General features: G+C 56.1%; 3 protein-coding genes across 12 annotated transcripts; 2 read left to right on the forward strand and 1 right to left on the reverse strand.

Annotated features, from left to right (window-relative positions):
• Positions 1-2396: 2396 nt before the first annotated feature.
• On the forward strand, positions 2397-21910 carry FERMT3 (FERM domain containing kindlin 3). The gene is made up of 15 exons (XM_040466185.1): positions 2397-2528; positions 3105-3277; positions 6116-6349; positions 6590-6709; positions 6796-6964; positions 7188-7290; positions 18632-18739; positions 18901-19038; positions 19125-19174; positions 19266-19390; positions 19595-19701; positions 19836-20069; positions 20428-20552; positions 21080-21221; positions 21352-21910. Exons 2-15 carry the CDS (start codon positions 3118-3120, stop codon positions 21529-21531), a joined length of 1995 nt encoding a protein of 664 aa, XP_040322119.1. The 5' UTR covers positions 2397-2528; positions 3105-3117; the 3' UTR covers positions 21532-21910.
• Positions 21889-24747, reverse strand: TRPT1 (tRNA phosphotransferase 1). Of its 3 annotated transcripts, none has more exons than XM_040466210.1 (8): positions 24668-24747; positions 24217-24300; positions 23882-23963; positions 22841-23010; positions 22575-22749; positions 22291-22347; positions 22105-22215; positions 21889-21990 (listed from the first exon to the last, which is right to left on the reverse strand). In XM_040466210.1, the coding sequence occupies exons 2-8, from the start codon at positions 24289-24291 to the stop codon at positions 21899-21901; spliced, it is 762 nt and encodes a 253-aa protein (XP_040322144.1). In that variant the 5' UTR covers positions 24292-24300; positions 24668-24747; the 3' UTR covers positions 21889-21898. The 3 variants fall into 3 exon arrangements, with proteins under 3 accessions (XP_040322144.1, XP_040322146.1, XP_040322145.1); XM_040466212.1 differs by having other exon boundaries at positions 24217-24303; positions 24668-24745; XM_040466211.1 differs by lacking the exon at positions 24668-24747 and having other exon boundaries at positions 23882-24040; positions 24217-24615.
• NUDT22 (nudix hydrolase 22) lies at positions 24733-27392 on the forward strand. 8 transcript variants are annotated; one of them, XM_040466198.1, is made up of 6 exons: positions 24733-24800; positions 25142-25639; positions 26017-26095; positions 26584-26681; positions 26818-26911; positions 27227-27392. In XM_040466198.1, the coding sequence occupies exons 2-6, from the start codon at positions 25245-25247 to the stop codon at positions 27335-27337; spliced, it is 777 nt and encodes a 258-aa protein (XP_040322132.1). In that variant the 5' UTR covers positions 24733-24800; positions 25142-25244; the 3' UTR covers positions 27338-27392. The 8 variants fall into 8 exon arrangements, with proteins under 8 accessions (XP_040322132.1, XP_040322129.1, XP_040322127.1 ...); XM_040466195.1 differs by having other exon boundaries at positions 24739-24800; positions 25997-26095; XM_040466193.1 differs by having other exon boundaries at positions 24773-24867; positions 25997-26095.

A 27392-nucleotide genomic window follows, 5' to 3' on the forward strand; every position in this document is an offset into this window, starting at 1 on the left:
GGCGCTGTCGCCCCACGCCAGCTGAAAGGGTTGGGGGGTGGGGTGCTTCCCCATCCAGAAGGGCACCGACTCCAGAGGTTCGGGTAATTTCCTGTGCTGTTTCGCTCTTCACCCTCTAATCTCCGCCAGAAACCAGCTGGATGGAGAGAACACCGGCTCCCGGGCAAGAGCAAAAAATGTTTCCCGGTATGAGAGTCTTTGGACCACCTTCTCGCGAGACCCAATCTGTCAGCTGCTCTGTGTTTTCGTTTTGAGAGAACTCCCCGCTCTCACTTCTGGCTCTTTGCTCAGAGGAGGCCCCCGTGCACCTTCCTCCAGATCGGGTTTCATCCCGCACCTGCCGCTTCCGCCATGCTGCCTCAAGTTCAACCCCAGTGAGATCAAAATCCTATACCCGATGTGCCCGGTGGGGATACCACATCCACCCCCGCCTGCTGTCAGTTGGCCCCACTGTCACGAGAAACAGTGATGACGTTGCCGAGGCGGCCAGTAATCGGAAGGGCCTGAGGAGGACAGTAAAACTGTTGGGGACAGGCCCCTGATCCCCGGCGTACCTTCTGCCGCTGCCCTGATCAGAGCCCCCAAGGAACTGCCAGGAGACCAGGAAGACCCGAAGCACGGTCAGGATACTTCCTTTTGACGAGCTTGTCAACAGTGCCCAGCATACGGCACCAGCCTTCAGCTAGAGAACGCAATGGAACCGTTGAGATCCTGGAGACTGCCCCGTGGGAGCGGCCATGTCGAGGGCCTCGTGACACCACAGATGACGTCAGCAGGGGTGGGCTGCCCAGCTAGGTGACCGCTACGAAGGAAAATGCTTCAGTAAAGGATCATTTGGCAACCACAGGAAAAAAAAGACCTCACTGCTCTTCACCAAACTTCAAGTAGGCTTTTAATTCCACTTGAACGTGATTGCAGCGAACTCTAAAACCTTGGACTAGGGTGGGAGTGAAACTTCCTCATTTGCTCCAACGGAGCAGCTTTCTGAGCTAGGAAGCTGCTGAGGCCAGCAGCCGGCTGCACTTCCTGCTGCCTTGACTTTGCATACACTGGCCTTCCCCTGGGAATCTCCGGCAGGCCCCCTCCTCCATCTGGGTGGCAAGTTCAGAAGGGCCTCATCTCCGCGGGCGCCCTGCTGCACTCCGGCGCTACTGACCAGAGGCTCTGTTCCCTCCGGCCTCAAACCCATTCTCTCTAGAAAGGCTCCACTCCTGCCAGGAGCCAGCAGTGAGCACAAGGCCTAAAGCTTACATCCCGTGTCCGACTGTGGCTCAGGTCGTGATCTCGCCGTTCGTGGGTTCGAGCCCCGCGTCGGGCTGTGTGCTGACAGCTCAGAGCCTGGAGCCTGCTTCGGATTCTGTGTCTCCTCCTCTCTCTCTTCCTCCCCTACTCACGCTCTGTCTCTCAAAAATAAAGATTAAAAAAAAAAAAAAAAAAGCTTACATCCCAGTGCAGATGATGGGACCCTCCAAGGTCACATCTGAGTAGGGGCCTGACAGGAGGGACCCTTGGGGGTTACCGATCAAGCGCGTCACATGTAGAGGGACAGAGTGGAGGTGGGGTGGGGAGGTGGTGAATGACCAGGGGCCAGTTTCTGTTCAGCCATTCCCCTGCACAGCTCTGAGGTTTACATGTTTAAAAACAGGCTCTTGGGGCGCCTGGGTGGCGCAGTCGGTTAAGCGTCCGACTTCAGCCAGGTCACGATCTCGCGGTCCGGGAGTTCGAGCCCCGCGTCGGGCTCTGGGCTGATGGCTCAGAGCCTGGAGCCTGTTTCCGATTCTGTGTCTCCCTCTCTCTCTGCCCCTCCCCCGTTCATGCTCTGTCTCTCTGTCCCAAAAATAAATAAACGTTGAAAAAAAAAATTAAAAAAAAAAAGGCTCTTACGGGGGGCCCAGAAAAGAAAGTTGTTTCCCCCTCGGGGTCTTCTTCAAGGGTCTGTGGTGATAAGGGACCTCTAGGGCTTGAACTTGCTTGACCTCCCAGGTTCCTAAATAACCCGGATCCGATCCTTTCAATGGCATGACTCTCTCTCTTGACAGCCCCATGGTGTTTCATGGCCCAAAGGCCGCCACTTTGTGACAGGCTGGAGATGGGAGATGGCTTCCTACAGGGTTCATGCAGGAAACAGGAGTTGGTGGCTTTTCTGGTTTGAACCGAGCTTCCCTCCAGATGAGGGACACTTCGCGGTGGTGGAGGGCCGGCGGGGGGGGGGGGGGGGGCGGGGGGCCCGGGCCCATTCCTTCCTTGCTTCCTGTGCTCACTGGGAACAAAGGTGGGGCCCCAACTGGAACCCTCCGCATGCATGTTGGCAACTCGCTTCCTGCACCCAGCGCCAGCCCGCCCTGGGGAGGGGCTGAGCCCGCCCCACTCCTGATAAGGAGGTGCAAGGGGCTGCCCTCTGAAGGAAGCTCCAGAGACAGAGAAGAGGGGGAAGGGAGCACTCACTGATCTGTAGGTGTTTAGACTGAGGCCGGGAGTGGGCGTACTCCAGCCCCCACACCTGCAGCCCCCAAACCCTAACAGGCAAGGTAAGTGGGGCGGCGGCTGAAGGCCCAGGGACCCTTTCCTTCACCCTCCTATGGCCCCTCTGCCCACATGCCTCTCTCCACGGGACACTCTGGACTTTCCACCACCCTAAAGAGGCCGTGGCTGGTTTGGGATGTTTGGATCTGAGCTTTGGGCCAGGGTTGGACGTATCTCCTGACCTGGGTCCACAACTCTCTCCAGGGTGGGCAGCTGCCACCCCTCCAGGGTGGGCTTGGGGGCAAAATGGGAGTCGGAGAAGCAGAGAGGGGTTGTGCCGGGCCCTGGCTTCAAGCTGAGTGATCTCGGGTGAGCCCCCTTCTTACTTTTACCCGGACTCAGTCTTCCTATCTGGAAGGTGGGAGCGGGTCGGACAACACCAATTCAGCTAAACCACCGGTAATGGCGAGGGGGCCTGAGGCTTGCCTGGAACAAATTGGCACCCGTGTCTTGGACCCGTGATGCTGCCTTGACATACTGGCCGCCTGTCCAGGTCACCACGGGGCCCCCTGGACTTGAACACGGGCAGCCTAGCAGGCCCCGGCACCCTGCCCACGTTGCCTCCTTCCCACCCTCTGTAGACTCGCCGCAGCCATGGCGGGAATGAAGACGGCCACCGGCGACTACATCGACTCGTCCTGGGAGCTGCGGGTGTTTGTGGGAGAGGAGGACCCGGAGGCCGAGTCAGTCACCCTCCGGGTCACGGGGGAGTCGCACATCGGCGGGGTGCTCCTGAAGATCGTGGAGGAGATTAGTGAGTGAACCGCTGCCCCCGCTGCTGACCTCAGCACCATGGGGCGGCTATAACTGGGTCCCTGGGCACTTCCGGGCCATCTGACTGTGCAGCTCTCGATAACCCTGCCGCAGTGACTCAGGCACCACCTTAATCATCTGGTTCCAAAAAAGACATTTCCCCAACTTCCCCTCCCTCCCGCAGTCTCCCTCCCTTCCTCCCACCCTAGCTGGTTCTGCTAAGTCCCCAGGGAGCAGACCTGGCCCCAGTCCGTTCGCCCACTCCTAGGGGCAAGAGGGGCCTTGCCCGGGCCGAGGCAGAGGTGCCATTCAGGGTCTGAGGGGAGACCAGGCCCGCTCCCATACCCTCTCTGCAGGGCGGAAGCCCTCAGCAGGCTGGTGACAGGCCTGGCCTGGGTGGGAAGGCCCTGCCCCCACAGGAAGTTACAGCACAGCAGCCTGTGGTACCAGGCAGGCGTGGAGAGGAGCGGGGCTAGTGACATGGGGGCTTCTCATCCCCTTCCCCTGTTGGGGAGAGGGGCTGCCCCTTCCTGGGCGGGCAGCAGGCACACCCCCAAAAGGCAGAGCGGGAAGGCAGGCCCATGATCATTTCAGCCAGGAGACCTCTGGGGCCTGGGCCACCTGCGGGTAGTTGGGGGGGGGGGTGCAGGCCTCCTCAGACCCAGCCACCCCATCACGTGCAGCCTGGGAGGCAGATTAGTTGGCTTGTGGACGGACGGGCCCCCCGCCCCGGGGACAGCCTGGCCACAAGGCTGAGGTAGCGGGGGGGGGGGGGGGGGGGGGCTTCCAACAGGCAGCACCCAGGAGGCTGTGAAAGCAGAAGTGGGGAACAGAGGGTCCCTCAGGAGACTGGGTGTCAGACCAAGAGGCCGACGGGCCCGGGCTGAGCCAAGGCAGAGGGGGCGAAGAGACGGGGCCCCAAGGGAAGACCTGGTCGGCTTCCTGGCGGGGCACGCGAGCATCGCAAGAGGCCTAAACGAGGAGACAGACAGACAGACAGGCAGACCTGATCCCTCCACCCACTGCTGGGCCCACCGGGGAAAATCCCTTCGGCTCCTGTCCCCCGCAACGGGGACATTGTCCCCACCCCTCCTAATCCCGCCCATTCCTTAGTGTATCAATGTCTACTGGGGCTCAGTCCAGCCAAACCCCGTGCCACCTGGAGTGTGGCCCGGCAGGTGAGACTGACCCCACAGCCGCCAGGACGGGGGGAGAGACAGACGGCACGGGGGCTGGAGCCAGGACAGGGAGACTCCCCGGGAGAGTCCCGACAGGGGGCCCATCACCGGGAGGGCAAGGGGTGATGTTGGAGCATGGGGGTGTTCCGAACTGGGGCCTCCAGGCCAGGGAGGACGCCCGGAGTGTGACCAGAAGAGACTGGGGTGGTCGCCGGTAGGAGTTTGGACTACCCCGGAGGTGGAAAGTGGCCACCGAAGGGCCTTTCAGTGGCTAAGGCTCACATGTGGACAGGCCCCTCAGGTAGGGGGTGGGCTGGAGGCAGGGAGACAAGGCCTCTTACCGTGGGTAGTGAGCATGGGCAGGAGGGTGAGACTGGCACCGATTAAATGTGGAGGCTAAAAGTGAAAGAGACAGAGCTGAGGCCTGGCAGGGAGGTCCTGTCACCCATGCTGAGAAGTCAGCAAGCGGGGAGAGGAGCCTCTGTCCAGCATCAGGCAGAGTGAGTTTCACCCACCACGAACGCCTGAGTCAGGTGCAAGGCCTGGTGAACTAGTTTCTGGAATGGCCAAAGCCGGTGGGCGTGTGGGTTTCTGGCCTGGGGCACGGGGCAGGGCCTGACCCTGAGGTGCCGTGAGTTTGGGGATCGGAGCAGGAAGACGAAGCTGTGGACTAGACGAGCCCCGGGAAGAGGCCGTGGTTGGGGAAGGACGGGGACCTGGAGCAGAGAAGGACGGGGGGCAGGCCGGGATAAAAGGGCCAAGGAGGACAAAACACGAGCCAAGGGCAAGAGGAGATGGGGGAGTGGGTGCCACAAAGCCAAGAACAGAGCGAGAGCAGAGGCTCAAGCGTCTTGAGAGGTGGGCCAAGTGGAGCCAGAGAATATCTTGCATTTAAGCAGCGCTGTGACACTAAGGAGGGAACTGGAGGGAGGGCAGGGGCCAGTGCGGGTGGAGAGGAGACCTGCGCCGCTGGCGAGGAAGGACTGGGCACGTTCTAGAGGGCTGGGCCCATCCCCTGTGCTCACCACACCTCAGCTCGCCGTCCTGGAGGGAGATGCGTCCCCTGTCACCAGCTGCAGCACGAGAGAAGTCTTCACATTTCTGACCGTCTCCTCCCTCGTCGGCATTCACGTGTCTGCGTCAAACGTCACAGACACCGCGCAGGCGTCGTTCGGTGTCCACGGGCTCGGAGTGATGACTGCCCACATCTCACGAGCTAGAAAACTGCGGCCCAGAGAGGTTAAGGCCTCGGCCAAGGTCACAGAGCTCGTAACCAAGAAATGTTTCCGGAGTGCCCGCTGCCGCGTGCCGGGCACAGTCCCAGGCTCCAGTCCAACAGGGCCTCTGCCTCCTGGGTTCCCAGGAAGCCCGGCGAGGTGCTGAATGGGGGGTGGGGGAGCCCAGTGGGCTGGAGGCACTAAGATCGGGGCACCTGGATCTGGGTTGGGGGGCTTCCCCTGGGAAGTGAGGTCGCGACTGAGCCCGGAGAAATGAGCAGGGTCAGCCAGCAAAGAGCTATTCCGCCGTGACCTCAGTCCTAGACCCCAAGCCAACCCAGCCTGGCCCGCCCTTGCCTTGGGCCAGGAGGGACCGCGCTTGTGCTCAGCGCCCAGCGCCGCCTCCGCGGCTGATGCACATCCCCTTGCCCCGTGCCCCCCCAGAGCGCAAGCAGGACTGGTCAGACCACGCCATTTGGTGGGAACAGAAAAGACAGTGGCTGCTGCAGACCCACTGGACACTGGACAAGTACGGTATCCTGGCTGATGCCCGCCTCTTCTTCGGACCCCAGCACCGGCCCATCATCCTGCGGCTGCCCAATCGCCGCGCCGTGCGCCTCCGGGCCAGCTTCTCCCAGCCCCTCTTCCAGGCGGTGGCTGCCATCTGCCGCCTCCTCAGTGAGTCCCCTGCTGCTTCCGCGCCCCCCGGGCCCATCTTCCACCCTGCAAGGTCCTGCGAGGGGCCAGGTTCCACCCTGCAAGGCCTGCTTTACAAGGCCCAGTCACTGTCACCTTGTTCTTACCGTCCTGTTCCCTATCCCGCCTGCAGGGCCGTGACCTGCCCCAAAGTACCCAGGAGTGGAGCGGGAGGTCACGGGGCAGGTCCCGGGCCCCTGCTGAGGTCCCAGCTCCCCTCAGGTATCCGGCATCCTGAGGAACTGTCTCTGCTCCGGGCTCCTGAGAAGAAGGAGAAGAAGAAGAAGGAGAAGGAGCCGGAAGAGGAGTTGTATGACCTGACCAAGGTCGTCCTGGCTGGGGGTGAGCACAGACAGGCCGGGCAGGCCGGGGGCTGGGCACCGGCGCCGGGGCCCCTGAGGCCTGTTTGACCCCGACCTGCCCTCCAGGCGTGGCACCTGCGTTGTTCCGGGGGATGCCAGCCCACTTCTCAGACAGTGCGCAGACCGAGGCCTGCTATCACATGCTGAGCCGGCCACAGCCACCGCCGGACCCCCTCGTGCTGCAGCGCCTGCCTCGGCCCAGCTCCCTGTTGGACAAGACCCAGCTCCACAGCAGGTGCACGGCTGGCCGGGTCTGCGCCCCGGAGCCATGTCCCCTTGTGTCCAAGCTCCCACCTCCAGGTCCATGCCCTCCCCTGTATCCTTACCCCAAATCCATACCTCCTGTCTCCGGGCCTTTCTTATATGCGTGCTTGCCCCCAAGCCCCCTGCCCAGCCCCCACCATGCCCCGGAACCTTTCCTGTCTCAGCCCTGACCTCTGTCCTGTGCTGTGGGCCAGGTGGCTGGACTCGTCGCGGTGCCTCATGCAGCAGGGTGTCAAGGCGGGGGACATGCTCTGGCTTCGCTTTAAGTACTACAGCTTTTTCGACCTGGATCCCAAGGTGCGCTGGGTCCGGGTGGGGGGCTGGGTCGATGAGACATGGGGATTTAGGGTCGGGGGTCTGGGCTCGGGGAACGCGAGAGACTCCTAGGGCGTCTGCCAATCCACACTCCTGTTTATTAGTTCCGCCAGCAAGGTGCTGAGCCGGGACCGATGTCAGGCCTGTCTCTCAGGGGGCTGTCAGGCAGGTAATGACCGCAGAGCAGTGTAGACAGCGGCGAGTGCCCCCAGCAGCCTGCTCCGGTGGCAGATACCTGGCACCTGTACTCAGAGAAGGCTTCCTGGCAGTGGTGACGCTGTAGGTTTGGGTGGGCAGGGGCGAGGCTTGGCGGGCAGGGGCTGTGTGTGTCTCTCCCTCCCTGCCCGCCGTCCCCACCGGCAATCGACGGGCTCCATGCGTCCCTCTCAGAAACTGTCAGGCCCCCACACGTGCTCCCTTACCTGTGACCCCTTCTCTTGCCCCCCCGCCCTTTACTGCAGAACTTCTAAATGCTGTTTTCAGTGTCCTTGCTCCCCGGACTCCTGCCTCCTGGTTCCAAGTCTTTCCTATGGGTGCTCCTGGACTCCCTCTCTCTCCTCAGCCAAATCTGTCCTAGTGTCTTCTGTCCTCATCCACACAGTGGAAGCACACCTGCTGTTTGTCCGCTGCTCACTGAGAGCTGGGGCGAGGCGGGCTGGGGGGGGGGGGGTGTCTCCAGATGTCCTGTCCGGGCTCCCCCGGTCTCCTCCTGTCCCCGCAGCCTCTGGGGGTCAGCAAGCCCAGAAACTCACTCCTCAGCCATCCTCCCACCTTTCATGGAGTCGTTACGAAAGGCCGCACTTACACCATTCTGGATCCTTCCCTTTCCCTCCCTCCCACCTCATCCATCTTGTGTCCCCGTTCTTCAGTCCCTTGAATGAAAATCCCAAACCACCTGCTTTTCGTCTGTGTCACGTGGGCTGGCGCACTCCCCACCCTCCACACCGCACCTAGAATGAGCATACCTTAGGGGTCAACTCACTCTTATGGCCGCTTACTGCCCCCCCCCCCGCTGCCCAGCCCCCAGGCCATTGCCTGATCTTGTCCCTCCGCACCTATCTGTCCCCCTTCCTCCCCTCTACACTCAGCCCCTCCCTCTCCTGGGGATTTGTTGTTGTTTCCTTCTGTTTCTCCTGCCTTCCTTTCCTTGAGCGGTTTCCGTGATTCCATTTTATCTCCTTTATATTAGTTTATTTAGCTATACTTAAAAACTTTTTTTTTTTGAAGTTTACCTATTTATTTTGAGAGACAGATAGAGAGTGAGCAGGAAAGGGCAGGGAGAGAGAAAGAGAGAGAATCCCAAGGAGGCTTCATGCTGTCAGTGTGGAGCCTGACCCTGGGCTCGAACTCACAAACCGTGGGATCATGGCCGGAGCCGAAACCAAGAGTCGGACGCTTAACTGACTGAGCCACGCAGGCGCCGTCCCACCCCTGCCAAAAATTTTTTGAGTGGTTGCTTTAGGGGTTATAGTACACATACACTATTACTATCCAATAATATTCTACCACTTCTGCACGAGAACCTGACAACAGGATGGTTGTATGTCCCCTCCCAGCCTCTATGTTCTCGTTATCACATTCTTGGATTCTGCTTGTGTCAAAGCCTGCGAGACATTGCCATTCTTGTCGTTGCTGTCATTATGACGGCTGTATCGAGAAATAATTCACATACCGTATCCTTGGTCCATTCAGAGTGTATAACCCAATGGTTTCTAGCACATTCACAGAGCTGGGCAGCCATCAGCACATTTTGTAACATTTTCATCACCTCCTCCAAAATCATGCCCATCAGCAGTCCCTCCCGTTTATTCCTGACCCTCAAGCCCCAGGCAACTCCTAGTCTCCCTTCTGTGTCTCTAGATTTGCCCTTTTCAGACGTTTCATATAAAGAAGATCTCACAATGTGTGGCTTTTTGTGACTGGCTTCTTTCCGTTGGCATCATGTTTTCATGTTTTAGCGTGTTTCGCTGTTTTATTCCTTTTTATTGCAAAATGGTATTTAAAAAAAAAAACAACTGTAATGTTTATTTTTGAGAGAGAGAGAGAGAGAGAGAGCGCTCACATGAGCAGGGAGGGGCAGAGAGCGAGGGTGAGACACAGAATCTGAAGCAGGCTCCAGGCTCCGAGCTGTCAGCACAGAGCCGGACGCGGGGCTCAGACTCACGAGCTGTGAGATCATGACCTGCGCTGAGGTCAGAGGCTTAAGCGACAGAGCCACCCAGGCGCCCCGCAAAATGGCATTTCGTTGCGTGGGTATGCCACATTTTATTTATCCATTCAGCAATCACTAGATGTTTCGCTTCCCCCTGCCCACGTGTTGGCTATTAATGAATGATGCTTCCGTGAATATTCACATACAGGTTTTTTTGAGCGGTCCTGTCTTTTCATTTCTCTTGGGTGTACATCTAGGAGTAGAACGGTTGAGTGCCCATCACTATTATTTTTTTACTTTAACCAGTCAGTCGTTTTTTGTGAAACTTGGTGTTTTGTGATAGCTGGAGATCCCCAGGCAGGTTGGGAGAAATGATGCACAGAGGGGCGCCTGCCTGGCTCAGCTGGTGGGGCGTGTGATTCGTGATCTCGGGGTTGTGAGTTCGCACCCCCCCGTTGGATGTAGAGGTTACTGAAAAATAAAATATTAGGGGTGCCTGGGTGGCTCAGTTGGTTGGGCATCCAACTCTTGATATCGGCTCTCTCAAAATAAATACACTTTTGAGCATAAATAAGTAAAATAAAATCTTAAAAAAAAAAAAAACAAAAAAGAATCCCCGAGATCCTAGATACCTGGGTACCCTTTACCCAGTGTCCACAAACAGTATCAAAACGAGGATGTTGACATCAGAATAATCAAGATTCAGTTCCATCAGCCAACTGTCCTGTAAAGACATTTTTAAAAATATAACAGTCTTTTATTTCTGCCCACACATTCACCGTTTCCTGTCTCTTTATTCCTGTGCATAGATACAGATTTCCAGCTGGTATCATTTTCTGTCCGCCCGAAGGACTTCCTTGAACATTTCTTGTGGTGCTTGATCTACTGGTGATGATTCTTTTTCAGCTTTTGTATGTCTGAATAACTCGTTATTTTGCCTTTGATTGTGAGAGCTCGGTGTAAATCCTTGGTTGACAGTTTTGTTACTTAACGGTACTCTAAAGAAATGTCCCCACACCGTCCTGTGGCTTGCGTGGCTCCCAGCAGGGTCCCCTGTCATTCTTTATTCATGTGTATGTAATGTGTCTTTTCTCCTGACTACTTTTATGATTTCTGAATCACTGCCTTAAAACAACGTGATTATCATGTGCCTTGGTTCCCTTCAGGTTTCTCATGCGTGGGGTTCAGTGAGCTTCTTGTATCTGTGAGTTGACAGTTTGTGTCAAATTTGAAAAATTATATATATATATATATTTTTTAAACATTTATTCATCTTTGAGAGACAGAGAGAGACAGAGCATGAGCAGGGGAGGGGCAGAGAGAGAGAGGGAGACATAGAATCGGAAGCAGGCTCCAGGCTCCAAGCTGTCAGCACAGAGCCCAACGCGGGGCTTGAACTCACAAACTGCGAGATCATGACCTCAGCCGAAGTTGGACGCTCAACCGACTGAGCCACCCAGGTGCCCCAAATTTGAAAAATTTTGCAGATATTTCTTCCTGCCCCCTCTCTTGATGAGATTCTAATTATATAAACTATTGGACTACTTAGGATTGTCCCACAGCCCACTGATGCCCTGTTCGGTTTTTTTAGATGTCTCTTCAAGTCTTATTTAAAAAAAAATTTTTAATGTTTCTTTATTTTTGAGAGAGAGACAGAGAGAGAGAGAGAGAGAGAGACAGAGCACAAGCAGGGGAGGGGCAGAGAGAGAGGGAGACACAGAATCTGAAGCAGGCTCCAGGCTCCGAGCTGTCAGCACAGAGCCCAATGTGGAGCTTGAACTCACGAATCATGAGATCGTGACCTGAGCCGAAGTCGGACGCTTATGGGACTGAGCCACCCAGGCACCCCGCCCCCCCCCAGTCTTACTTTTCTGTGCTGCATTTTGTGTAGGTCTCTTGCTCTTTTTTTTTTTTTTTAATGTTTATTTATTTAGTTAGAGAGAGAGAGAGGCAGAGAGAGAGGGAAAGGGAAAATCCCAAGCAGACTCCACTCTATCAGAGCAGATCCCGATGTGGGGCTTGAACTCATGAACTGTGAGATCATGACCTGAGCAGAAATCAAGAGTTGGCCACTTAACCAACTGAGACACTCAAGCACCCTCTTGCTATATCTTCAAGTTTACTAATCTTTTCTTCTGCCACATCTAATCTGCTGTGGATTTCATGCCTAGAAGTTTAATTGTGACCTTTTTAATAGTCTCTCCTTAACATGCTCCTGTTTCTCTCTACCTCCTTCAACACACGTGATATATTTATAATAACTTTTCCTGATTGTACCTACTCGTTCTATCATCTGTCTCATTTCTGGATCTGTTTCTATGGACTCCTCATTATGAGTTGTATTTTTCTGCTTGTTTTCATCCCTGGTCATTTTTTTTTTTTTTAATGTTTATTTATTTTGGAGAGAGAGAGAGAAAGAGAGAGAGTGTGAGGAGAGGAGGGGCAGAGAGAGAGAGAGAGAGACCCAGAATCCTTAGCAGGCTCCAGGCTCTGAACCGTCAGCACAGAGCCCCGACGCGGGGCTTGAAGTCACAAACCACAAGATCGTGACCTGAGCCGAAGTCGGCTGCTTAACCGACAGAGCCACCCAGGCGCCCTGCCTGGTCATTTTTTATTTGATGCCAGACAATGCAATCTTTTTATGTTCTTGGGTGCTAGATTTTTTTTTTTTTTGTAGTCCTTTTACTATTTTTATTTATTTTTTTTAAATTTTTTTTTCAACGTTTATTTTATTTTTGGGACAGAGAGAGACAGAGCACGAACGGGGGAGGGGCAGAGAGAGAGGGAGACACAGAATCTGAAGCAGGCTCCAGGCTCCGAGCCGTCAGCACAGAGCCCGATGTGGGGCTCGAACTCACGGACCGCAAGATCGTGACCTGGCTGAAGTCGGACGCTTAACCGACTGCGCCACCCAGGTGCCCCCTTTAACTATTTTTAAACTTTGTTTAGGGATGAAGTTAAACTACTTGGAGATAGTTTAATCCTTCCAAGGCTTGCTTTGAATATTAATTAGACAGGACAAAAGCAGCCGCTCATCTAGGGCTAATTTACCCCATTACTGAGACAATTGCCTTCTGAGAACTCTTCCCAATGTGCCATGCATCATGAGGTTTCTCTAATCTGGCTTTTGGGGAGCGTGAACTATTTCCCCCCGTAGGTTACTGCTGGCAAATGTTCCACCTGGCTCCTTTCAAATGTTTCTTTTCCCATCAGCTTTGGGTAATTTCCTTCCACACATACGTCGATCAGTGCTTAGCTAAAGACTCAGGAGAAGCCCTCTGCTGATCTCTGGAGCTTTCTCTCTGGGCAGCTCTCTCCTCTCCAGTCCTCTGTCCTGTGAAATCTAGCTGCTGTGGCTCACCAAATGCTCAACTCTATTTCTTTAGCTCGGGAGATAGGCTGGGCTCTCTCTGGGCAGTAAGCAAGCTGGGGGCAATCTTAGGATTCACTGTGTTTGTTTCCCTTCCGTCGGGACCACTGTTCTGTGTGGTCTCTTGTCCAGTATCTAAAATCCAGCGACGGGTCTTTGTTGTTCTCTTTGTTTTTATTTTTTTCGAGATTGCGTTTGTAAGTAATCTCCACATGCCTCGTGGGGCTTGAACTCACAACCCCGAGATCAAGAGTCATATGCTTTGCCAATGAGCCAGCCAGGCGCCCCTGTTCTCGTTTGTTTTTAAAAGAAAAGTTTAAAAACAACATTTTCTTATAGTGCACAATTGTTATATTTTATTTTCTTATTTTTCTATTAATTGTGCACAGTTAGAAGAGAGACCCCCTCCCCACATGGCTCTCTGGATATTCTCTACGTGGCTGTGGCTTCTCCTTTGGGGTGGATCACGTTAGGTAATCAGTCAGCGTCATTGTTCTCTTGGAACCGTAGAGTGGGATCCCTGCACAGCTACTGTCCTTGGACTGCCCTTGTCTATTTCCTGGGAATTCCTCTACTGGACTTCTTGCTTCCTGAATCTTCTGTGTTCCTCTGTTGACTCGTTCCTTCATTTTTTTTTTTAATGTTTTATTTATTTTTGAGAGAGACAGAGACAGACACAGAGACACAGAATCCAAAGCAGGCTCCAGGCTCTGAACTGTCAGCACAGAGCCCGACGTGGGGCTCGAACTCACGAACCACGAGATCTTGACCTGAGCTGAGGTCGGATGCTTAACCGACGGAGCCACCCAGGCGCCCCTCACTCATCATTCTGAATGAAACATATGTTTCAGCAGCTTCCCCTAACCCGATAAAGGCGTTGAAATCCTGCATGTCTGAAAAGTTCACTACTCTACCCTCACGTGCGTGATAGTTTGGCCAGGTGTAGAATTCTAGGTTGGAAACATTCTTCTGCCACATCTGAAGCCACCTTCCCCTCGTCCTTCTGGTTCTCGGTGTTACTATTGCGGAGTCTAGTGCCATTTTTATTTTCAGTCCTTTCGTAGGAGACCTTTTTATTTTTTCTTGGACGGGGAGGGGAGGTACCAGAAGCTTTTAGATCTTCTCTTTATCTCATGATGCTTTGAAATCTCTTAATACTATGTCCTAGTAAGGATCTGTCTTTGTTGACTGACCTGCACACTTGCTGAGCCCTTTCAAGTCAGAAACCTGAGTCTTTCAGTTCTGGAGAAATACCCTAAATAATCTCAATCATTTCCTCCCCGCCAGTTTTCTGTTCCTTTCTGCTGGAACTCAGTCGATATTAGACCCCCTGGATTGATTTCTTCAAAGAAAACAATGTAGACATTTATCGTGTCTTTGTCATTTTTTAAGGTTCTTTCTTTCTTTCTTTCTTTATTAAATGTTTATTTTTGAGAGAGAAAGAGACAGAGCATGAGCGGGGGAGAGACAGAGAGAGAGAGAGAGAGAGAGAGAGAGAGAGAGTCATAGAATCTGAAGGAGGCTCCAGGCTCTGAGCTGTCAGCACAGAGCCCGACACGGGGCTCGAACCCACGAACCGTGAGATCCTGACCCAAGCCAAAGTCAAATGCGTAACCGACCGAGCCACCCAGGTGCCCCTAAGATTTTTTATTTTTAAGTAATCTCTACACCCACTGTGGGGCTCAAACTCACAATCCCGAGATCAAGAGTTGCACACTCTACCAACCGAGCCAGTCAGGTGCCCCCTTGTTCTTTGTGATTTCTAAGTTTGTTGTCTTTTTGTTTTACTTTCTGGACAGTGCTTTGACTTATCTTTCAAACGATGTGTTGAATTTTTAAATTCTGCAACTACATTTTTACGTTCTAAGAGCTCTTATCTTCTGAGTGTTCCTTTGTAAAGTTTTTTTGTTTTTTGTTTTAGTATAACATGCTTTTAGAGCAATGTACAAATGTATCCAACACATCAAGCAACAGGACTTTACCAGCCCCCAGAAGCCTCCTTCCTACCACTTCCAGGCAGTATCTCCCATGGTTGGGGCGGCACTAAGATTAATCCTCACACGATAGATGGTTTTGACTGTGTTGAAATCTACATCAATGAAATCATGCAGTTGTCTGGCTGTTGTCACTCAGCATTATGTTTGTATGATTCACATGCTTGTACGTTACACATAGTTGTAGCCTATTCTCATTGGTGTGCGACGTTCCATTATGTCAATTTACCCCAATTCACTGTCCGTTCTACTGCTGATGGGCATTGCACAATCTCCAGATTGAGACGATTATGAATAAGGATGCTATGAACATTCCTGTGATGTCTTCCGGTGAACATATGCACACATTTCTGCACACATTTCTCAGCAGGTGCATGAGAATGTCCCTTGTTCCACAACTTTACTGGCACTTGGTATTTCCTCTCTTTTTTTTGTGGTTACCATTCTGGTAGGTGTGTAATGGTCCCTCGTATGGTTTTTTTGCTTATTTGTTGTTGTTTTTTTAACAGCTTTACTTAGCTGTAACTCACATGCCAACAAAATCACCCAGTGTAAGCATGCAGTTCGATTATCTTTAGCAAATTTACACAGTTGTGCAGCCATCACCACAATCAAGTTTTGAGGGAGGTATTTCATCACCCCAGAAATTTCTCTAGTACTATTTGTAGTAACTGCCCCTCCCACACCCAACCCCAGACAACCACTATGTGCTTCCTATGTGACTTTAATTCACATTTCCCTGATGACTAATCAGGTGGAGCCCTTTTTCATATGGCTACTAGCCATTTGGATATCCTCTTTTGTGAAGTTTCTGTTCAACTTTTCTTTTCTTTTTTTTTTTTGACAACTTAAGAAAAATTTTTGTTTATGTTTATTTATTTTTGAGACAGAGAGAGAGCATGAATGGGGGAGGGTCAGAGAGAGAGGGAGACACAGAATCCGAAGCAGGCTCCAGGCTCTGAGCTGTCAGCACAGAGCCTGACGTGGGGCTTGAACTCACAAACCGTGAGATCATAACCTGAGCCGAGGTCGGATGCTTAACAGACTGAGCCACCCAGGCGCCCTTTTTTGACAACTTTTAATGTTGAATTGCTTATCTTTCCTATTGCTTTATAGGAGGTCTTTATATATTCTGTACATGAGTAATACTTTGTCAGATAAGTATATTGTGACTGTGTCTTCCCACCCTGTGCTTTGCCTTTTCATTCTCTTGATGGTTTATTTTGATAAAAAGACCTTCCTAATTTTAATATAATCTGCCTTCTATTTTCAAATATTTTTTTTCTTTTATGATTGATATCTTTTGTGTCCTGTTTAAGAAATCTTTTTTTTGGGGGGGGGGGCGCCTGGGTGGCTCAGTCGGTTGAGCAACCGACTTCAGCTCAGGTCATGATCTCACGGTTTGTGAGATCTCTCTCTCTGCCCCTCCCCTACTCATGCTCTGTCTCTTTCTGTCTCAGAAATAAATAAACATTAAAAAAAAAAGAATATATATTTTTTTAATTCCAAGATTACAAAGATGTAGTCCTATTTTTCTCTAAAAGCTTTATTGTTTTAACTTTAGTATTTAGATCTGCAGTCCAGCTGGAGAGACAAGTTGACCAATGGAACCACAGAGAGTCAGAGAGAGACCCATACGTTTATATTCCCCTGACTTAGAACAAAGGTGACCCCAGGGTCACTGGGAACGGATAAATGAATCAATAAATGATACTGGGTCCATTGGATACCTATATATGTATTTTTAATGTTTATTTATTTATTTATTTATTTTTTCCAACGTTTATTTATTTTTGGGACAGAGAGAGACAGAGCATGAACGGGGGAGGGGCAGAGAGAGAGGGAGACAGAATCGGAAACAGGCTCCAGGCTCTGAGCCATCAGCCCAGAGCCCGACGCGGGGCTCGAACTCACGGACCGCAAGATCGTGACCTGGCTGAAGTCGGACGCTTAACCGACTGCGCCACCCAGGCGCCCCTATTTATTTATTTTAAGAGGGAGAGAGGGAGTGAGCATGAGCAGGGGTGGGGCAGAGAGAGAGAGAAAGAGAATCTCAAGCAGGCTCCACATCCAATGCTGAGCCCAACACAGGTCTCTATCTCATGACCACTAGATCATGACCTGAGCTGAAATCAAGAGTCAGATGCTTAACCGACTGAGTCACCCAGGCGCCCCAGGGTACCCATGTTAAAAACAAACAAACAAATATCCACATACAAATATCAATTCCAGCTGGGTTGCAGTCTTAATTACTAAACCTTTATAATTATGCTCCTTTTAAACACAGCATCCTGTTCTTGTTTTAGGAGCGCAGCATTTTGTCTTTCTAAGGATTTTGACTGGTTGAAGTTTTCTTCTGCTCCCTACTGATTCCATTTCCTCTAAGCTCTTTCTCTGCTGTTCATCTTGGTCCCTGTGGTTGACGTCAGCAGCTTCCCTTACACGCGGGTGATCCCTGCCTGCCTTTTCGTGGTGAGAGGCAAGGCTCCCGGAAGCCCCTGAAAACCCTGAGCGGGTGAATAGAGCTTGGCACTCTGGGGGCTTCCTGGGGGCGCTGGGGTAAGGATGCCATTTTTTGTAAGGGGTTTCTCTTTGGCCGGTCAGTTTCTCAGCAGTGAACCCTCTGATCTCCCGACTGGGAACAGAAGGCTCACTGCCAATGTCTTAGGCGACCGTGGGACTTGGGGGAGTCCCACCTTTCAGAACGTCAACTTTCTTCATCTGTTTCTAGCACAGTGCCGTCCCTCGCCCAGCTGTGCCTAGACTGTCTCTGGCTCACCATCGCCAGAGAGTAAATCTCTCCTCTGCCAGGTGCCTGGCTGTCGCTGGGCTGCAGGGAGTGGGGGCACTGGCTCCCTTCAGACCCCTTCTGCCGTCCTCACGGCAGCCCACCCTCACCTCTCGGCCGGAGGATCCCGGTGGGGAGCCTGTCAGGGGCCGCCACGTGCCCTGGATGCCTCTGTCCAGATCTGTGTTCTTTTTGCTGTTTGTTTTCTGCCTATTTTCAGAACTCATTAGTGCCTCTACCGCAGAAGAGGAGAGGGGAGACGGGTAAGCAATCCCGGCTCTCTCTCTCTCCCCGTAACTCAGTTCCGGTCCACGTTTCTGCTTTCCATCTTCCAAAATGTCGTCCGCATGCCTCACCTGCAAGGATTCCCGCTTCCTTCGTCCCTTTGGGTTGACCCTTTTTACGCCTTTGCTGTCAGTTGTGGCGCGTTGCAGGGGGACCGTGGGCTTGGTCTTCTGACCCGTGAGCTTTGCAGTCCCTGTTCCTTCTTTCTGGAAGGTTCTTCCTATCACTCTTCCCGTCAGTGGCCCATGGCCATCCTTCAGGCCACAGGGCAGTCCGACATTCCTCAAGGACAACTCCCCTGAATGCTTCCTCACAAGGAGCTCCATGCATCCCAGTTCCATCCTCTGTCATCGCCATCGTCCTCGTGGTGCCCTTGTCCAAGGGCATGAGTGAAAGGCCCCATGGAAGCTACTTCCTTGATTGCTTTTATCGAAGTCTTGAATCACCTTATTCATTCATTGATTGGTTTACTCGGTCCCCCTTCTGCCCCCACGGGCACGCAACAGACATGCAGTCGACGTTGGTCCGGGAAGCTTTACAGAGAGATCGGTGCCACTTGCCCGGGCAGGCCATACGGCTGGAGTTGGGGGTCTGCTGCCCGTGCGGGGCCGCTAGACGAACTTGGCACTGTGCAGGGGGCAAGGCTGGAGGCTGAGGCTCAAGGGGTCCGGGCGCACAGGGTGCCGGGGGCACTTGGCACCTGACCAACCCAGCCTCCCCGACCCCTGCCGCAGACGGACCCGGTGCGGCTGACCCAGCTGTACGAGCAGGCGCGGTGGGACCTGCTGTTGGAGGAGACCGACTGCACCGAGGAGGAGATGATGGTGTTTGCAGCCCTGCAGGTGCCTGGCGGGCCAGGGGACCTGGGGGTCCGGGGCGCGGGCCAGACCCAGGGCAGGGAGGGTCTTCCGGGGTGGGGCTCCGTCTTCGGGACGCCCCGCTTAGGGCCCTGTGGGCTCCTGGGCTGCCCACCCAGCCCTCCCTGGCCATGTGCCCCACCCAGTACCACATCAACAAGCTGTCCCAGAGTGGGGAGGCGGGCGAACCCGCCGCCGCCGCAGACCCCGGGCTGGACGACCTGGACGCGGCCCTGAACAACCTGGAGGTGAAGCTGGAGGGGTCGGCGCCCACAGACGTGCTGGTGAGGAGGAGCCCGGGTCGGGCTGGCGTCGGGGTCAGGTCGCGTGCGGAGACCTGGCCCTCCTCTGACTCCTCTTCCCCCCCCAGGACAACCTCACCACCATCCCAGAGCTCAAGGACCATCTCCGGATCTTCCGGTGAGTTCGGGCCCAGGATCGGCAGCGCCACTGGAGGGGCCCAGTATGGAGACAGAGCACACAGCCTGTCACACACCTGCCTCACCCTCAGGCCCCGGAAGCTGACCCTAAAAGGGTACCGCCAGCACTGGGTGGTGTTCAAGGAGACCACGCTGTCCTACTACAAGAGCCAGGAGGAGGCCCCGGGGGACCCCATTCAGCAGCTCAACCTCAAGGGTGAGTGAGGGCCGCCGGGCCAGGACGGGGACAAAGGCAGGAGCTGGCTGGGGGCCCACCTGGCCCACCTCAGTTTCCCCCTCGGGGTAGAGGGAAGATACCCTCTGTCTTGAGGCACTGTGCTGGGCCGGCATTCTCCCAGGGACCTCTCCAGGCAGGGCCCCCCGCCCCCAGCCTCCTACCCACCCCTTCGTCTCCCTCTAGGCTGTGAGGTAGTCCCCGATGTCAATGTCTCCGGCCAGAAGTTCTGCATCAAACTCCTAGTACCCTCCCCCGAGGGCATGAGTGAGATCCACGTGCGGTGCCAGGATGTAAGTGAGGGTCTGGCAGGGGTCAGCCCCGGGCCGAAGCCGGGGTGGGGCTGGGGACAGGGCCGGGGGGGGGGGGGCGGCGAACCAGAGCCCGGCGAGCCCCTCACCACCCTCCCCCGTTCCTCGCACCCCAGGAGAAGCAGTACGCCCACTGGATGGCCGGCTGCCGACTGGCCTCTAAGGGTCGCACCATGGCAGACAGCAGCTACGCCAGCGAGGTGCAGGCCATCCTGGCCTTCCTCAGCCTGCAGCGGACGGGTGGCGGGGGCTCAGGCAACCACCCCCGGGGCCCTGAGGCCTCTGCCGAGGGCCTCAACCCCTACGGCCTTGTTGCCCCGCGCTTCCAGCGGAAGTTCAAGGCCAAGCAGGTGCCGAAGGAAGTGGGTGGGGGGAACGACCACGGCTTTTACCTGGCCACCCTTGGCCCCTGGATCTCCACAGAGCCTTCCTCTAGAAAGCCACATGCTCACTCGTTCCTTCTCCTACCCTTGTCCTTGAGACGGAGCACGCTGGTCCCCACCCCCTGGGAGGGGTCACGGCCCGGCTGCCCGAGTCCACCTCAGGGCCTGGCTCAGCACCTGTCTGCTGAGTGGTGCGAGGGCGCCCAGTGGAGGCCCCACGCTGGGCCCCGCCCCTGCTCCAGGCTCAGCATCCGGTCTCCCTGATGGGGACAGGCAGGGGGTCTCAGGGACTTCGGGGCCGCCCCTCACCAATGTGGTCCCGCAGCTCACCCCACGGATCCTGGAAGCCCACCAGAACGTGGCCCAACTTTCGCTGTCCGAGGCCCAGCTGCGCTTCATCCAGGCCTGGCAGTCCCTGCCTGACTTTGGCATCTCCTATGTCGTGGTCAGGTATGGGCCCCGCCCCAGCCTCCCTCTGCCCTCCCCTCCTGCCTGGAGAGGGCACCCCCGAAGCCTCCCTTCCTGCTCTGTGCGGGCGCCCCCTGGGTGCCCTGCCCTCCGGCGCCCCCGCAGCAGACACCAGAGCAAGAGACCAGGCCAGGAGGGCAGGAGTCCCAGCTCCTGTCCCAGCTCTGCCGCAGCCCGGTCCCTCTCGAGGCCACGGTCCGCTGCTATGACACCGAGTGCCCTCTGCCCGTTTTCCTGGCCTGCAGAGACAGCCAGGCAACAGATGACGACGGTACCCACAAAAGTCGTTACCGAAAGGCCTGGACACTTTGCCTGATGCTGCCTAGAATGCTAGTATAACGATTAGATCAGTTAACCCTCGTCTTCCAGAAGAGGAACTCGAGGCTCAGAGAACCTAAATGACAGGAGCACAGCGTGCTCCGGAGCACGGCACCGGGCTATCTGGGGGGGCTCTGGGGCCCGTGCAGGGCAGGGCTCTTGCTCACACTCTGTCCTCCCCGGGGAACTAGGTTCAAGGGCAGCAGGAAGGATGAGATCCTGGGCATCGCCAACAACAGACTGATCCGCATCGACTTGGCCGTGGGCGACGTGGTCAAGACCTGGCGCTTCAGCAACATGCGCCAGTGGAACGTCAACTGGGACATCCGGCAGGTGGGCCAGGAGTGAGGACGAGGGGGGGGGGGGAAGCAGGGCACGGCCAGGGGTGGGGCCAGACCCAGCCAGGGCAGGGCAGAGGCTGCTCTCTTACCCCCACCAGCCCCTCTGACCGCTCACTCTGCAGGTCGCCATCGAGTTTGACGAGCACATCAACGTGGCTTTCAGCTGCGTGTCTGCCAGCTGCCGCATTGTGCACGAGTACATCGGGGGCTACATTTTCCTGTCGACAAGGGAGCGGGCCCGCGGGGAAGAACTGGACGAGGACCTCTTCCTGCAGCTCACAGGAGGCCACGAGGCCTTCTGAGGCCTGTCTTATTGTCCCCACTTTGCTCACTACCTGCTCTGGCCACTCCTAAGCCCACACCCTCTCCAGACAGGCACTGAGCTGGGCACACTCCCCTGCTGTCAACTGGCTTCGTGTAGACCGGGGACCTAACTGGACCAGACTCTGCCATCCCCCGGGGGCTAGAGAGGGTGGGCTATGAGCTCGTACGATGCCCACCCTCTCCTTGTCCGAGTGGCCGAGACCAACACCCCCGACCTAGCTGTAGTCCTGAGCACATCAAGAAGCCCGGCTGTAGCTACAGGATAATTCATGGTTTCCAACTGGAATTTCTGTTTTGTCATCTTTCTACATTCCTTTTTTTTTTTTTTTTTTTTAAATAAATATTTTATTGTTGGGTGATCCTTTTTCCTCTGGCGCTGTGCTTGGGGCCACTCTGACACTCGGTCTCTTCATCACCAGCCAAGGACAGGGACTTTCCTGAGAGAGACAAGGGTTGGTGAGGGAAAGGGAGACCTCAGTCAGCCTGGGGCTGGGAGCTGGCAAAGGGGAGAGGGCAGAGGGCACAGGAGGGCGTAGGGTGGTGGTTCTCACGGGTAGGGCGTAGCTGCAGGGCCTCCTTGAAGTACTTGGGAAGCAGGAAGCCATCGGCGTTTCCCGGAGTCAGGATCACTCCGTTGGCAGAGCGGAAGAAGGGGACCCCGTCTGCAGACAAGGCCGGAGATGTGACTCATGCCTTCTCTGAAGCCCTAGGGCAGTCCCTGCTGTGTCAAGACTCACCTGCCAGGGCCAGGGGCCCATCGATGAACACGGCCACTTCGCAATTTGGCCGAATGCCTGTGGAGACAATTGGAGCTGGGACCTCGGGCGCTCGGGGTGGCAGTCTCCAAACTTGGGCAGGCTCAGTGGGAGGTCCCGGGCTCGGTGCGGGGAAGGGGTTACTGCACCACGCAGAGTATATAGTGGCCTCGGACAAGAGGAGCTATGCCTGGAGGTAGCTTGATCCTTGGGAGAGGGACCTGGTAGGAGAAAGTGGGTGGGAGTAGCTGGGGAGGGGCACTGACCACTGATGACACCGGGGTCCCCAGGCAGTCCTGGGGCCAGGTGGATATGGGTCCTTCCCCGGCAGGACAGGCCCTTGAGCAGGATGGAAGGCCAGTGTCGCCAGAATGTGCCATGGACAAGCGTCAGGGGCAGGGCCTGGGGGGTCTCCAGGGGCATCAGCTCCAACTCAGGTACCTGGGACGAGTGGGGGAACAGACAGCAGTGAGACCCCCCTCACAGGCAGGGGTCCCACCTGGCTCTCCCACGTGTCCCCTTAAGCCCCCACCTGCAGGGAGTGACCCTGATTGGCCCGGATGAGAGGGCCAGTGCTGGGGTCCCCTGGCTGCAGGGCGAACCGCTGTTTCTGGTTGGTGTCCACCACGCGCCGAACATCCTCAGCTGAGAAGCCGCAGAACTGGGGCAGCTGGAGGAGGGCATCCAGGGGCACGAAGCCATCTGCAGACAGGCAGGGTGCTCAGGCCTGGGTCAAAGTTAAGAGGGGGAACTCCAGGCAACCAGAACAGAGCCTGGGCCTGGCTGGGGGGGGGGGGGGGGGGGGAGAGTCACAGGGGCTCATCTGTGTGACCTTCTGGCGCAGATAGGGAAACTGAGGCCCGAGAAGCAAGATTTGCCCAAGGTCACACTGTGTCCGCCACGGCTCCCCGGGGGAAAAGGAGCCGCCGCGCTCCAGGCTCGCGGGTCTGCCCCGCAAAGCGGGCCTGAGGAGGGGGCCGGGCGTTCAGGCTAACGGGGCGGAAGCTTCTGAGCAGGCCAAGACAGAGCTGGGAAGAGGAAGACAGACTAGCAGGCTCACCAACTCCAGTGGTGGCCGAGCAGCCGACCCTGAGGGCCCTGGGCACAGGGAGCGGCCAATGAGAAGCCGAGAAAGAAGGGGGCGGGCGCTTCCGCTTCAGGCGAATGGGCGGCCCTTTCTGGGCCTCAGTTTCCTCCACTTACATGGGAATGGGATCTGCCTCATGGAGGGTCACAAAGATAAAATGACCCTTTTTAGCATAGTACCCTTCCCAGAGTGGGTACTCAGTAAACACCAGTTACTTCAATACCCCCCAGTGCCCACTCCTGGGGTAAGTGTTTACTGGGCCACTGCACCACAGGTATCACCAGGCATGGCCTGGACAGAGGGTCCTCTCCCAGTTTGCTCCAGACATGATAGTGGGCTCTGGGCCTCGGGGTTCCCTGAAAATGGAGAGGATGTGCCCTCTGTACCGTCCCCATAGGGCCATGGGGTAGGACAGCCACAGATAGGCTCATACTGCTCCCTCCCTCCAACCACTCCTCACCCCAGTCTTTTAAGACTCTCACTTACCAGCCCTCATGGGAAGCCCCAGCTTCAGGGCCCCGTGACGCAGAGCGTAGGACAAAGCCTTGGACAGTTGCACATCTCGGTCCTGTAAGAGCCCAGAGGTGGCCCCTGGTCCCTGTAGTGCTCCTGCCCTGCTGCCCACCCTGAAGTCTGAGTGACCCACTGCAGAGGGAGACCAGAGGGAGAGGAATCCCTGTGCTCTCTGGGAAGAGTATGACCCATCAGCGCCCACTCCCATCCCCCCAGCATATTCCAGGGAGCCAGGGCTGAGTCCTCCTCCTTTACCCTCCCACCAAGAAAGGGGGTGGGGTGGGGTGGTGAGGGTGGAGGGGGCGCACCTGTTCCCGGGGTCTGTGAGCCCTTCTACCCCTGGGTCCTGCAGCTTCCTGCCTCCTTCCTCCAGGGGAGTTCATGGCTAAGACCTGCTGGGTACAGTGATAATGTGGGGACTGTTAAGGACCCTTTCATGTCCCCACCCTGCCCAGCAAGTCACAAAGCCTCAGGATGTGAGAGCTGGGACAGGGGCATTCAGCTCATTAAATTCACTTCCCACCCCCAACTCCCTCCTGCAAATAGGGAAACTGAGGCCCGGCAAGCAACATTTGCCCAAGGTCACACTATGTCCGCCACGGATCCCGGGCGAAAAGGAGCCGCCGCGCTCCAGGCTCGCGGGTCTGCCCCGCAAAGCGGGCCTGAGGAGGGGGCCGGGCGTTCAGGCTAACGGGGCGGAAGCTTCTGAGCTGGCCCAGACAGAGCTGGGAGGAGGAAGACAGAGACTAGCAGGCTCACCAACTCCGGTGGTGGCCGAGCTGCCGACCCCGAGGGCCCCGGGCCAGGGAGCGGCCAATGAGAAGCCGAGGAAGAAGGGGGCGGGCACTTCCGCTTCAGGCGAAGGGGAGGAGCCTGCGGGCCGCGTCGGCCGGTGAGTGCCGGCTGGACGTTTGAGCTTCCGGACCCCGGAGGGGGTCCTGGCGCATCAGAGGTTGAAGGCAGGATCCTGGGTTTGGGAGAAATGGGCATAAAGGGGTGGCTGGACCCAGGACCGCGGGGTGGTTGTGATGCGCGTGAGTCCCAGGGATGTCTGGCTGCAGGGACCTCCGGGCTCTTAGGATAAGACACTTTACTGCCCAGGGAGTGGTCAAGGGGGTACAGAAGGGCTGGGGGTACACCTCGGGACGTCTGTGGCAGAGGGGGCCAGCTGCCGGGGCCAAGGGTCGCTGTGGGGCTCTCAGGGTGACAAGCCCGGCTGTGTCCTCCCCCCAGAGCTGCCCCGTCCAGACTATGGACCCTGAAGTGTCCCTGCTGCTGCAGTGCCCCCCAGGTGGGCTGCCGGAGGAGCAGGTGCAGGCTGAGCTGAGCCCAGACTATGACCGTCGCCCACTACCAGGAGGGGACAAGGCCATCGCTGCCATCTGGGAGAGCCGGCTGCAGGCTCAGCCCTGGCTCTTTGACGCCCCCAAGTTCCGCCTGCACTCAGCCATCCTGGCACCCACTGGCTCACAGGGGCCACAGCTGCTCCTGCGCCTGGGCCTTACTTCCTACCGAGACTTCCTGGGCACTAACTGGGCCAGCTCAGCTGCCTGGCTGCGACAGCAGGGGGCCACTGACTGGGGTGACAAGCAAGCCTACCTGGCAGACCCGCTGGGGGTTGGCGCCACACTGGCCACTGCAGATAACTTCCTTGTCTTCCTGCGTCGCTCTCGGCAGGTGGCTGAGGCACCTGGACTGGTGGACGTGCCTGGTGGGCACCCTGAGCCTCAGGTGAGATGCCGGCCTGGGTGCAAAGGCACAAAGACTCAGTTCAGCTTTGTTTTCTTCATCCCTTAAAGGGGGGATTGGCCTAGTGCTTCTCTGAAAGTCTGCTCAGGGCAGCACCTCAGCCTCCCCACTGACCCTTATCCCAGGCCTGTGGGAAGCTAGGGAATGATGGGGAGGGGTGGGGGCTGGGGGGCAGAGGACCTAGCTGGATTTCTGGTTTTCCATCTGGAAAAGGTGGGCCTGGGTCGGGGGGTCACCAAGACTCAACTCTGTGCCTAACCAGGCCCTCAGGGCCAGCAAATATGTGGGGAGGCAGGCTGGGAAGAGATGGAGATAGGGGCTGAGCCTGACCTCTCCCAGGCCCTGTGCCCTGGTGACAGCCCCCTGCACAAAGACCTCCCTGGGGAGCTGGTGGTGCACGAACTCTTCTCCAGTGTTCTCCAGGAGATCTGTGACGAGGTGAGTGAGAAGGGGTGGCCCTGACAGGTGGGCAAGAAGGGAGGGGGTAGAACATACCAGAATTCCACAGGTGTGGGCTGGCGGGAGGGTCTGCAGGCATCTGGCATTGAGGAAAGAGCTTGGCTTTGCAGCTAGACACGAGTGGAATTCTAGCCCTCGTTTTTGCGTGCCTCAAGCTCTTCCCCTTTACAAGGAGAACAACGCTAAATGTCTTGCGTATTTCCACCCACCACCCCTTTTGTTGATGAGAGGAGTAAATGAGAGTCCCAGTCACAATGAACTTGCCTTGGGTGACCTTGAGCCGTTGGTTGTTCAATAGCTCAGGTTCTGCTTTCCCATCTGTAACATGAACATGCCCGGGCTCTGACATTCTGTGATTCTGGGCACTTGAACTGCAAGCTGTAAAATGCTGTACAAGGGTAACGTTCTCCCTTGAGAGGGGCAGGGATGGGGACACTGGGCACTGACTGGTGGACCGCCTGCCCCAGGTGAATGTGCCGCTGCACACCCTGAGCCAGCCACGGCTGTTGGGCGTTGCCCGCAATGAGACCAGTGCCGGCCGTGCCAGTGCCGAGTTCTACGTCCAGTGAGTGAGCTCTGGGGTGCAGGGTCCTGGGTCCTCGGGTAGGTGGGTGGCTGAGGGGAATGGCTGAGGCAGCTGGGGTTCCACAAGGACCCGCCAGGGACTGGGCACTCCCCAAGCCTCTCATGTCCTTGTGCAGGTGCAGCCTGACTTCTGAGCAGGTGAAGAAGCACTACGTAAGTGGGGGAGCTGAGGCCCACGAATCTACAGGAATCATCTTTGTGGAAACACAGGTGTGAAGAAGCAAGATGTATCTTGCTTGGACAAGCTGCTGGTGTTGGGGCTTGTGTAGGCCTGGTGATCTATGGCTGTCTCCCCGGGGCTGGGTCAGATGAAGCCGCCAAATCTTAGAGCTTTCCTCCAGGGCCACAAGACTTCACTGGGGATGCCCTCAGCCCAAGAGAGGTCCAGGAACCTCTATAGCCTCCTTAACGTGTCTCCCTAGGGACGGTGAAGTGCAGAGGGTTCTGAGGCTCAGGCACACTGGGCACGGCCCCTGCAAGAGACCCGAGGGCTGGACGTAAGGGAGTCTTACTTTCTCCCCACAGAGCGTGCGGAGGTTGCAGGAGACCGAAATGTGGGCTGAGCTCTGCCCCTCGGCCAAAGGCGCTATTTTCCTCTACAACCAGGTCCAGGAAGTCCCACCTGAGTCGCCCTAGTCCCCAGCCCTATCACAACTTGAAAGACAATAAAGGACTTTATTCTTGGATTCCA

This window comes from Herpailurus yagouaroundi, unplaced genomic scaffold (genome assembly GCF_014898765.1).
Source record: "Herpailurus yagouaroundi ecotype Mexico unplaced genomic scaffold, PumYag 569, whole genome shotgun sequence".
Lineage (NCBI taxonomy): Eukaryota > Metazoa > Chordata > Mammalia > Carnivora > Felidae > Herpailurus > Herpailurus yagouaroundi.

Bases quoted from the DNA above. Each gene is read 5' to 3' on its own strand.
- TRPT1 (XM_040466210.1), bottom strand. From the start codon at position 24,291: ATGAACTCCCCTGGAGGAAGGAGGCAGGAAGCTGCAGGACCCAGGGGT. The intron at 22,750-22,840 runs GTGGGGGCTTAA...CACTCGTCCCAG, and splicing joins ATCAGGGTCACTCCCTGCAG to GTACCTGAGTTGGAGCTGAT. The intron at 21,991-22,104 runs GTGAGAACCACC...TGTCTCTCTCAG, and splicing joins CCTGCAGCTACGCCCTACCC to GAAAGTCCCTGTCCTTGGCT.
- FERMT3 (XM_040466185.1), top strand. From the start codon at position 3,118: ATGGCGGGAATGAAGACGGCCACCGGCGACTACATCGACTCGTCCTGG. The intron at 7,291-18,631 runs GTGCGCTGGGTC...CCCCTGCCGCAG, and splicing joins TTTTCGACCTGGATCCCAAG to ACGGACCCGGTGCGGCTGAC. The intron at 21,222-21,351 runs GTGGGCCAGGAG...CTCACTCTGCAG, and splicing joins TCAACTGGGACATCCGGCAG to GTCGCCATCGAGTTTGACGA.
- NUDT22 (XM_040466192.1), top strand. The intron at 25,640-25,996 runs GTGAGATGCCGG...GACCTCTCCCAG, and splicing joins GTGGGCACCCTGAGCCTCAG to GCCCTGTGCCCTGGTGACAG. The intron at 26,096-26,583 runs GTGAGTGAGAAG...CGCCTGCCCCAG, and splicing joins TCCAGGAGATCTGTGACGAG to GTGAATGTGCCGCTGCACAC.